The following is a 12435-nucleotide window of genomic DNA, read 5'->3' as shown; positions in this document are numbered from 1 at the left end:
CTGTCTGGTCCGCAAAGACTTCTACATCATTTTATGTTTACTCCGGCCCCCCAGCGGTCTGAAGTATGTTGACCCGGCCCTCAACCCAAAATGTTTGGGGACCCCTGGTCTAGAGGGTAAGACAGATACCTACTACTCACTAGGTCCTGGGTTCAAATCCCAGCTATGGTATATAAGCATGCTTTTCAAAAAGTACAAATCCTTAATCATGCTACTTTTTCTATCGAATTGATCATAATGGAAGTATGGTTTATGCTACCGCCAGCTTTAGCATGTAGTGTGGGTCATGGTCTAGAGGTTAAGACAGATACCTACTACCCACTAGGTCCTGGGTTCAAATCCCAGCTATGGTATATAAGCATGCTTTTCAAAAAGTACAAATCCTTAATCATGCTACTTTTTCTATCGAATTGATCATAATGGAAGTATGGTTTATGCTACCGCCAGCTTTAGCATGTAGTGTGGGTCATGGTCTAGAGGTTAAGACAGATACCTACTACCCACTAGGTCCTGGGTTCAAATCCCAGCTATGGTATATAAGCATGCTTTTCAAAAAGTACAAATCCTTAATCATGCTACTTTTTCTATCGAATTGATCATAATGGAAGTATGGTTTATGCTACCGCCAGCTTTAGCATGTAGTGTCATGGTCTAGAGGTTAAGACAGATACCTACTACACACTAGGTCCTGGGTTCAAATCCCAGCTATGGTATATAAGCTGTTTTGAAAATCTGCAATTCCCTGATGGATGGAGAGGAGGAGGAGGAGAGATTTTTGTGCTATTCCGGAAAATTCCGTCGGAATTATAAAATTTCCGCGGAATTCCGTTTGAGAGGTATAGGAATTCCGTTTGAGAGGTATAGGAATTCTGATTGACTATCGGAATTAACCTAATTCCGGCCGGAATCACGGAATTTATAATTCCGCGGAATTTTCCGAGCATCCCTAATCCTGTTATGCTTCATACACACTTGAGATAAAAGTCTTTGGAAAATGAAAGATCACAGACCAATCTTACCCCCTTCCATGTAGTATGAGAGCCATACCTACACAGTCTATTCTATGGAGCTGAACTCCCCAACAAATAAAATCTTTGCAGGATGCTGCACACACAGATGCCCGTACACACTCAAAAGATCATTATCTGCAAAAGATCTGTTACTGCAAAAGATCCATTCCTGCAAAATGCATTCATAGTCTATGAGATCTGCAGATCATCATACACACTTGGTTTAATAGACAATCATCTGCAGATCAGATCCACCAAGGTGGATTTTCAGATCTGCAGATGATTGCCAGATATGCAGATGAAGTCTGTTAAACCAAGTGTGTATGAGGATCTGCAGATCTCATAGACTATGAATGCATTTTGCAGGAATGGATATTTTGCAGGAACAGATCTTTTGCAGATAATGATCTTTTGAGTGTGTACGGGCATCTTTGTGTGCAGCATCTTGCAAAGATTTTATCTGATGTGGAGTTCAGCTCCATAGAATAGACTGTGTAGGTATGGCTCTCATACTATATGGAATGGGGTAAAATTGGTCTGTGATCTTGCCTTTTCCAAAGACTGTTATCTCAAGTGTGTATGAAGCATAAGTTTGCAAACTGGTGATACAGACAGCTTTTATACATGCAACATCAAAAGGGAAAACAGATATTTTTTTCAAGCATAAATACATGTCATTAAGATGCCTTAATTCACACAGACCATAGACCTGGGGTTAGAGGTTGTAAGCCAAGATAAGAATCCTTGTTTACTCCCTGCTCACATACCTGGGAGTTGGACTGACACTGTATCGTAAATTCTTAGTTCACAAGTTCAGCTATAATGGCTGAGAAAAGTTCAAATGTCATCAGTCTCATACCAATATAGAAAGTTGTTGTCCTTGTTGTTAAGTATAGGAAAGTGGAAAATCGCTCTGAAAAGCACTAGAGCAGAGCAATTTTCGAAGCATTTTTGTTACAGAAGCTGTTCAGTTACAGCTCTACTGTAACAAAAAATAAAAAACACTACACCAAAATGCTCCAAAAATCACTAGGCATGATTAGAAAATCGCTAGGCACATGCCTAGAATCGCCTAGAAAAATCACTTCAAAAAGAGCTGAGCGTTTGCGATTATGCTAGCGCTTTTTGGTGTGCACTGGCACTGATGGACAGTTAGTGACAAGACAATGTACTCTGTACAGCGCTGTGTAATGTGTCAGCACTATATAAATACTTAAATATATAACAATGAACTATAATAACTATAGTGAGAGTTAGTTAGAGCAAGAGTGTTTACAGTAGTTCATGTCCTTCCCACAGAAAACCACAAGTTCAAAAGCTCAGCTTCTTGATTATGTGTGTTTTCACCTCACTCGGAGTAGGTTTTGAGGAACTGGAGAACATGCACTATGTTCCAAATGATGTAGTTGTACCATATGCTTCTGTTTTGCATATACTGGTATTTTGAAATTACCCTTAAATTCCCTTTCCTGTTATTAAAACTGCAAGCCCAGCTAAAATGAACTCCTACCCATGCTAAATTGCAAGTCACAAAGTACCTAAATTCTAGGGTATTGTAATCCTTACCCCATGCCTGAATTTCCCAACTGTGTAACGTATTCAATAATAAAAAAAAAAAAAAATCAGTTTTTGCCCAGCAGTCATGTGACAAACGTCTGGACTCTTCCACTTGATTATGTTGTTATTGAGTGCCATGCCTCTGCAACATTCTCTCAATTCTCCATCTAAAATTGAAAAACAGACCAACTGGATCCAACTTCAGCCTCCGTTGATCCATTTTGAAGCTGCATAAATTTGCATAAAACATTTGCATAATTCAGCATGGACTCTGACTAATTTTTTGCATTCATCGACCATTTATCTTATTTTATAGCAAGAAACAAAACTTTTCTTAAAGTGGAATGGAACTCAAAATATAAATCATATTAAAATGAAAAAGGCCACTAAATATATTCCGTTTTAGGCCTGGGGCCCACTACAAAGCGCAATCATTGCAAGCGATTTGGGGAGTGATTTCCCTGCTCCTATACAATACATTAGAATGAAAATGCTCCCAAAATGCGGCATCTACTGCGATTGCGATTTGCCTAATCGCTCCATTGGAATCAGTCCCATCCACATACAAGGTGTTTAGGGAAGTCGCTAGCGATTTTAAAGTGATCCCTCTAAACGCTAAAAAAAATGCTCTCATAGGTGCCTACTCTGATACTGTAAATAAAGCATCATTTCAGCCTTACTTCTAACTTTGATTCTCAAACCTGAACCTATGCCAAGAACGAGTCACTGTGCATTCTGGGGCAGGTTTTTTTTTCTGTCGTTGCAGGTTTCCTCCGGGAGTTTTAATTTATGACCTGCAGCTGCCTCCATCTCTACTAGTACTCAAAAAGTTTGTCTGATAGATGCCAAAAATGGATGGAGCTGCAGATCATAAATGAAAACTCATGGAGGAAGCCTCAGAAGTCTTTGGTAGTCTCAGAAGCCTCAGAAGTCTTTGGTATTTTTCGCACGGCATAGAAAAACTTCCCCAGAATGTACAGCGGCTCATTCTCTCCATAGGGTTTATAAAGGAGTTTAAAAAACAAAAGTAAAGGCCAGGTGCCTACTATAGATCGCTAATCGCTATTGCAATTGTTCCGCGTTTTTACTAGCATTTTGTACAACAATTTCCGGAGCAATTTCAGGCGCTTTTAGAAGTTAATGCTAGCGATTTCTAGAGCGATCACGATTACCTTTTTCAATTCTGATTTTTCTCTGTCATTAAATAGCAAAGGTTTGCAACACTAAGCTATGTTGTTGTTGCAATTATTTTAGGTCTACTGGATATATTTTAAAAAGGTAGGCACAGTACATGACTGCAATTGCATCACTGCTGTTTCGCTAACCTTTTACAAATGCCACTGTAATCTGATATGACACAGGTGAGGGTGCCATGCTATAACAGATCATTTTTATATCACTTCAGTCAAGGTTCGTTGGATCACAAAGGATATCCACTGCTCTCCAGTGTTATCCTTCTGCAAATGATGTAATATGCTAGTGAGTGACTTGACATGTGACTTAGGGAAAATCCAGCTTTGTAATAACATGACAAGCTTAACCGAGTTACCGAGTTCATCAAGCAGTTTTCTCCTGTCATGCTACAACTAAGCATATGCAGCAGAAACAATGTGTGATTCATCATATTTACTTATTTCTCATGTGCGGTGTCCGTAGGTCTGTAAGGAATTCTTCTGTACTGCTGCATCATTATTTTGCCAGTCAGAAATGTTGGACAACTGCAGGTATAAATGTTTTACTAATCCTATGCCGGCACTCGGTGGCGGATCGCTCAAGACCAGTCTTATCAGCTGAACGACGGACTGTACAAACGCCCAATTTGACGTCCGGACGACTGAACCACGGGACGTCCAAACGACGGGTCGTTTAACCCTCTGGGCGATACAATTACATCGCTCAGGAGGGGGCGCAGCACTTTTTTTTTAATTTTTAATTTTTTAAATCATGTAGCGAGCCCTGGGCTCGCTACATGATAGCCGCCGCGCAGCGGCATCCCCCACCCACCGTCGGCGATCAGAGTAAGCAGGAAATCCCGTTCAGAACGGGATTTCCTGCTGGGCTTCCCCGGTCGCCATGGCGACGGGGCGGGATGACGTCACCGACGTCATGGACATCGTGACGTCAGAGGGAGTCCCGATCCACCCCTCAGCGCTGCCTGGCACTGATAGGCTTGGACAGCTACTGAAGGGGTCGGGGGCTGCGCGGCACGGCGGATCAGCGGCGATCGGACGTTACACGCAGCTAGAAAAGTGCTAGCTGCGTGTAACAAAAAAAAAAAAGTTCTGCAAATCGGCCCACCAGGGCCTGATAAATCCTCCTGCACGGTTTTCCCCCGAGCTCAGCTTGGGATTATCGCCCAGGAGGTTAAAAAAATCCGACTACTGTACCGGTAGGAGCCCGGCAGAAGCAGAAGCCATTGAGGCTCTCCATTGGGTTGAAACAGACCAATGGGAATCTTTCCCCTGCATTAAATATGCCATTTATCTGCCCAATTACCTGGGTTAAGCGCCTTCTGTTTACAAAATAATGCAGCCAAATGGAGCATTTTAAGCAAGTCAGCAATTGAAATGCAGTGTGGTTACTACCCGGTTACAAAAACACTATGTCCCACATGCTAGAGATCTCCAGAAATACTGTCCGCTTGCAAAGAAACAGGAGCTGACAAGTAGTGAAGTGTACTGCTCTCAGCCGATCATGTGAAAGAGTGCTTATAGATTTCACTTATCTCACCTTACCGCTTTTGTTTGAACAAGCAGCCAGATTGTAGTACAACAAGGGAATTCCCCACCTGCTGAGCATTTGTCATGGATATGGATAACTGTCACATTTTTCACACATTTCCTATTTCAAAGAATGTTCAGAGCCCACGGGCGCACACACACCCACACACACACCCACCCACACACCCACACACACGCGCACACACCCATACTATAGTGTGATACATCTGCTGTTTTAGATATGACTTTATTTTGTATTTTGTCTTTTTTATAGGAAAAGTTTTGATGTCCATTGTATGCATACCACTTAGATTTCACTGAAACCATTCAGAACTATGCATTTTATTTATATCACTGCACTGTGTTTTTTATTAATGCACTGTGTGTTGCACTCTTAGCCAAAAATGTGTTTTTTTTTGTTTTTCAAAGCTACTGACAGGAAAAAACGCAACTGCAAAAACAAAAGGATACACTTGCGAAACAAAACAAGTATATCAGAACTGCTCTACGAACATCCAAAGTACTTAACGCCCACAGGCTTCCCGGTCCAGAAGCTACCTAGCTGTTTGCGACCATGGGTGTTTTGGGAAACAGTGAAAAAACTGATTTGCTATGGAGGAGAGGGGGAGCTTATATGGGCTGGGCCTAATTAGTTTAATTATTTAATTTGTCTTTAGGGGTGGGATCAGTCTACTCTCAGGAGGAAGCCATCCTGAAGGACAATGAGAGAAAGTAAAGTATTTTCCTACTGTGTAAGGGCAAGTGCACACTAAAAACCTCTAGCAGATCCGCAAAATGCTTTGAAGAAGATTTGCAGAGTGATTCTAGGCGTGTTTCGAGAGATTTTCTAAACATGCCTAGCGTTTTTTGGAGCATTTTTTTTGTGTAGCAGATTTCATATATTGTTACAGTAAAGCTGTTACTGAACAGCTTATGTAACAAAAACGCTTGGAAAATCACTCTGATCCAGCGTTTTTCAGAGCAGTTTTCCACTTGCCTATACTTTAACATTGAGGCAGAAACGCGTCAGAAATCTAAAAAATGCTGCAGCCCCTGAGGTTGCATTTGTGGAAAAAAGGAACCGCCCTGGTGTGCACCAGCCCATTGAAATACATTACCCATGCAGTTTTGAAACCGCTAGCATTTTTAAAAACGCTCCAGAACCACTCTGGTGTGCACCAGGGTAGACTTTTTGACCCTCTTTACAAAGTTTTAGCATACGTATGTGTGTGTGTATGTGTGTCTAGGAGAGTGGGTGTAGAAATATATACCTTAGCAACCGCGTTCAGGTTTAAGTACTAATGTGGATAGTTATTAAATAGATAGTTCAATGGAAACTATGTTGATAATATGAAATGCTGTTATAAATACAAAAATAATAAAGAAAACTAGCTGTTTACTTATCATGTCTTAATCCACATCGTTACAGTTCTTTTTAGTGTGTTTGTTTGTCTTTTTCAGTAGATGGAGATGGATACTGTATTTCAGACTGAAATGTCAGTTAGGCGTACATTTCAAGGTATGAAGAAATATAGTAAATATAGTACTGCCAAGTATATTATTAATGGCAAATGTTAGATACTAACCTCAGTACAGAGAACTAGTAGAATTTAAGGAAGAATAGGACAGACAACTGGAGCCCAATCTGGTGTAGTATTTGGATGTAATGCTGGGCATACACGGCCCGATTTTGCTTCTCGATTCTTCCGCTCATTCGATTCCCAGCTCAATTCGGCAGGCAATTCTCTTATCTTCCACTCGTTTTTCTTATCTTTTTCCATTGTGCTCAATGTGGAATTGAGCGTCGAAACGATCGGGCGGGAGATTGAACGTGTCGGAAATGATCTATTGAGCCATCTAAATGCCTCCGAATCGAGCTGTGTATTCCCAGCATCAGGAGAAAATAAGGGGAGGAAGATGAAGGATTCTTGCAATTGGATACTCACAATTTCCGGGCTGCATCCAAAGCAACCACAGTATGCACATGTGGGGAGAGCCGTCCTCTCTCAGCCTTTGGAGGTACAATTGCGGTCACTCTCAGAAAAATCCTGATATTTTATGTACAAGAACATAAAAAAATCTAACGACCCTTGAAGAGGGGTGTAAGCTAGAACAGAATGGGATAGAGGCGCCAGGTAGTATTAAAATTAAAGATATTGGCCTCAATTCACTAAGATAATGCTGGAGATAATAAGGAAAGAGCAAACTTACCACCACACAGTGAGAGAGTTATCTTATCTCTTCATTCCTTAAGTTACCTTCTCTGTAGTTATTTTCACACGCAGTTAATTAACATCCTGTCTAGAATTCTGGAGTTATTTTAAGGATTGAAGAGTTAACTTAAAGACAGAAGAATTACTTTAGGTTTGCCTGAGGTGAAATGTTTCCTGAATACTACATGTCTTGTCACCATGGTGATAACTATAGAAACTTTATTAAAGACAGGAGATAAGCTTAGTGAATTACGGCCATTGTTTTGTTCAGAAAGCACAGGGTAGTACAACGCGTTTCATGGTTATAAGAATCAAGAAGCAGTTTTTGCAACTGTGAAATATGTTGTCCTTCCCTCAGATTTCCGAAAAAAACGTTCTTTCAATTAAAGGAAACTTTAATTAGTAAAAAAAAAAAAAAGAGTTTTACTTACCTGGGGCTTTTGCCAGCCCCCTGCAGCCGCCCTGTGCTCGCACCATATTGGAACGATCCTCCACAGCAGCTCACTTTCGCTTTCGGTGACTTAGCCTGTTGCCAGCCACTGTGTCTGCGTGGTGCTGGCTGTGCATGTCCTCTTTCCCTGATGCTGGGAGTGTCATGCACAGGCGCAGTATGAGTAAACCTTGTACTGCGCCGGCACAAATGAGGATGTACGCGGCCAGGGCCTCACAGGCGCAGTGGACGTCGACTTGCAAGTTAGCAAAAGTGAGCTGCGGCGGGGGACTGAAGGATCGTTCCAGGAGGGTACGTGCACAGAGTGGCTGCAGGGGGCTAGCAGAAGCTCCAGGTAAGTGAAACTTTTTTTTTAAGCTCATTACAAGTTTCCTTTAAAGGGAACCAGAGATATACCCTAGATGAAAAAATGAAAAAGAAGTTATACATACCTGGGGCTTCGTCCAGCCCCATATGCGGTGATCGATTCCACGCCATAGTCCTCCGCTGTCTGCATCTACGAGGACCGGCTCCCATGGCTAATGTCATCGGAGCCAGCTAAGCAGGAGAAGTGCGCCCTCTACGTATCTCTCCATACACTGCTGCAGAGATACGCAAAGAGCGCACTTCTGCTACGCTTAGACTGGCTCCGACTGATGGAACAGTGGGGAGCCGGTTCTCGTAGGTGCGGGCAGAGGAGGATGGCGGCGTGGGATCGATCAGCGTGTATGGGGCTGAAAGAAACCACAGGTATGTATAAAATCTTTATTTTTTCATCTCTGGTTCCCTTTAAAGGTGGCCACACATGATATAATAAAATTATCCGATTTTACGGCAATTCGATAAAAACGATCAGATTTCCCCCGCAATGGAAAGCTTTTTCTTTTATTTGAGCAAAATAATTGATTGGATTTCCCATTTTTATTCGATAAAACTTGATGGGGAATGGTGGATTTTTCTGATCAATTTTTATGAAAATTGAATGGTGTGTGGTAGATTGACAATTTATTAATATACAGTACACACCCGAGCAATTTTCTCAGTTTCCAAAACTTTTTATCATAACTGAGGAAACATGTGTGTGGTACATTTGTCAGATTTTTGAAATGTTACAATCAGTCAGAAAAATTGGTTGCAATTCTTGAATTGAACAGATATTTAAAAAAGTGTATGTTGTGTGGCCACCTTAAGTGATTCTTTATGGTGAGATTAACTCTTGCCTTTGTATAAAAAGTCTATCATTTTAATAGTACCTGGGCACCTTTATCTACAGTAATCTGTTTAGTATAGGGAAACCTCTGGATAATCCTAAAGGGGCCCATACACCTAACGATTTTGCCGCCAATATACAGCAGATTCAATCACTGTGTTCGAATCTGCTGGGAAATCGTTGCGCAAACGCTGACAGAATTATTGATTTCCATCCGAAATCAATCGTTCCGGTCGATTCCCGTCGATCCGTCCGTGCGGAAGATTTTACTCGATCGCCGGCGGGTCGGGAGTGTGTCGATGGCGGCGTTCAAATGCCCGACGACCGACGCTAGCTGCAATACATTACCTGCTCCGGCCGGCGCAACTCCTACCGTCTCTGCTGTCTTCTTCTCCGCGCTGGGTTCCGGGTCCAGCTGGCTTCACTGAACTTCCTGTCCCGGCAGGAAGTTTAAACAATAGAGCACCCTCTACTGTTTAAACTTCCCCCGGACAGAATGAAGTGAAGCCAGCCGGAACCCAGAGCCCAGTAGGAGAAGGAGCAGCAGGGACAGAGGAGGACTCACGCCGGCCGGAACAGGTAATGTATGGGGGGATGGGGGCGGCGGCAGCAGCAGCTTCACAGATTGTGATCGGTTTCATGCTGAAATCGATTCACAATCTGTTTGCAGCAAAGGCAGCCATACGATCCCTCTCTGATCAGATTCGATCAGAGAGGGATCTATCTGTTGGTCGATCTTATGGCAAATTGACCAGTGTATGGCTACCTTTTGGCTTCCCTCATTGCCCCTGAGCTCACCGTTCCAGTGCTGGGACCCTCTGAACTTATACAACAAAGGCTTGACAAACAGATATGGGCAACCGCACTCCCATCCATAGCATCTTTCTGGGCTTCAGATGTATATATATTTTTATTTTATTTTATATATCTTTTTATTTTAATATGATTTTTACTTTGATTTTAATTACACTGTAAGAAAACAAGACCAGATTTTATTACAGACTACCGTATGTACTTGGATATAAGTCGACCTCATGTATAAATCGACCGACCCTCATAAGATGGAATTTTTGCAGTGACTCAAGTATAAATCTTTCCAGCAAAGTTAACGAATGCACTTTAGGACCAGGAAGGGTTAATGGCTGCACTGCATAAAATATTTTAGCCATTAGCCCCTCCAGGCCCCCAAGTGCAGCCAATAACTCCTCCAGACCTCACATGTGGCCAGAGTGGTTTGATCCTTCTCCTCCTCCCCACAGCACCAAAGCGGCCAGCTACTACTTTGATTCCCACCACCACCCATGATAGACTTTCTGACATGACTACCAATCATAAATCTACTTTGGCTTTAATCCATACTTAATGTAAAGTACTGTATATCAGCCTGTAGCAACAGTCTAGTACAGGCAAGTAAGCCCAAATACGTTATAAGCCCAGGTTTTACCAAACTGCACACCATCTATTACTAAATCATTTAAATACTTTTTGGATTAGTCAATTTAGATCTAGTAAATGCTAGCTTTATTGTGAAATGGTAACATGTCAAATGTGCCTCTTTTGGTCTCTGTCCAGGGCAATCATAACTATACAAAAAAAAATAATACGTGAATTAACTATCCATTTAAACAGCTCCATATATAAAACAGAAAACCTAAGGTCTTTCAAGGATCATTTTTTATTATACCTAAAGCTCATCTCAACTATTGTGACAAAGTGATTGTTGGGACCTTCCTGTAATCCAGGCTAAGAACCGCTGGACTCCTTCACCTGGGCCAAAATTTAGGAGATCTCCCTTTCCACTGAAGCTCAGCATTATAATGTTAGAGGCCTCCAAGCCTAGAGCTGCTTACCATGTGAAGACTCCGCCACAAATAACATGCACACAGAAGCAAATAGGAAATTCACCCAGGGGGCTTGGCAAGTAAAATTTAGAGCAAGCACAACAACAGAAGCCGTCACTCACTAATCCGGTGCCCTTTTCACTTACTCACTCACTCACTCACAAGCATTAGTGTACCTCAGGCTCCTGAAGTCATGTAACATCAATAGCTGGAGCAAACCTTAAGTTGCAGACTGGTGTGAGTGAGGGAAAAGAAAGGACGCTGCTCCTGGCACTGGATTGATTAGTGACGGCTTCCACTGTGTTACTCCGCATCTTACTTACAGGGAGGGGGGGGGGGCAGTTCTTCTTTGGTTAGTGGTAGGTGGGAAAGGTAACCAAGGTAGCCAGCTATTTTGTGATGCAAGTAGGGGGAGAGAGAGAGCCCCCCCCCCCCCTTCCCGTATTCAAGCTATAAGTAGGGAAATTATGGACTGACACCGTATAAGGCGATTACCTAAACTTTTATACTGTGAGAGTCCTATTACACTTAATGCATTGGTATGCGTTAGTATGCGTTGGTATGTGTTTTTTCCATAGCAGTGCATTGTGAAAAAGCTTTCAGTTAAAACGCGCATAGTGGGAACTGAGCCATTGGGAAACATGGGGATTACTTTGAAAATCAGTTTTCTTTAGCTATAACTGAGAGCAACTGATTGATTAAGTGTAAGGGCCATGAGTCAGTCCTAAATTTTTTGACTTATAGCCAAGTATACATGGTAACTCCGTTTAGAAGAGTCTGCCTCCTTTGCCTAGGTCATGTGACCATAGTTCCTGTTCCCTATTCCTTTTGATTCATTTGTCCCTAATTTAGAACTTATGTACAGATGTTAATGTTAATGTGTGTATTTTTCTATTGAAACAGTGTTTAATGGGCTCTAAACTTTATCATCTTTTAAATTGATCTATTTCTTATTTTAGAATGTTATTATGAAGAAATAATTATGATGAGTGTGGTTTTAATAATAAACCATCTTTTGCTTATTCATTTTTTGTGCTCTGTGTTGGTTTGGGTATAGTGGGGGCATACATTTAAAAAAGCAGAGAGTTAAAATGGGCGTAAATTTACCTACTGTTAATAAATCAGGGCTGTGCAATCACTATCACTCTGCAGAGCTGGTCAGACAGCCTTGGGACAGCAATGTGCACATTAGCACAGGCAATTCTTTATTTATGTGTGATTCTATCACTTGCCACTCAAAGTAAACAAGATGGAGGCTGTAATGAACATTTTCTGTATGACATTGTGAATTAAGCGGTATGTAATTACAGATGTAGTGGATGCCTTTAAGAATTCGCCCCGTGATTATACACCACACCGTTTTACAAACATCTACAATGAGCCCCTGGTTGTACATCCAGATAAGTGTGTTGCTGCTTTTCAATCGTTTGGACCAAAACAAGAAACAGATGGTG

General features: G+C 41.7%; 1 protein-coding gene across 1 annotated transcript in view; it reads left to right on the top strand.

Moving 5' to 3' along the window:
* The window catches only part of LOC137522737 (interleukin-18-like), a 39305-nt gene that overhangs the window by 14990 nt on the left and 11880 nt on the right, over nucleotides 1–12435 (top strand). Inside the window, exons 2-3 of the mRNA XM_068242796.1 lie at nucleotides 6752–6806; nucleotides 12292–12435. Coding sequence (XP_068098897.1) covers nucleotides 6752–6806; nucleotides 12292–12435 — 199 coding nt within the window. The remainder of the gene's footprint in view (nucleotides 1–6751; nucleotides 6807–12291) is intronic.

The sequence above is a fragment of the Hyperolius riggenbachi genome, chromosome 6 (assembly GCF_040937935.1).
Source record: "Hyperolius riggenbachi isolate aHypRig1 chromosome 6, aHypRig1.pri, whole genome shotgun sequence".
NCBI lineage: Eukaryota > Metazoa > Chordata > Amphibia > Anura > Hyperoliidae > Hyperolius > Hyperolius riggenbachi.
Note: the sequence above shows the minus strand (reverse complement) of the source record. Positions and strands in the feature narration are given on the sequence as shown.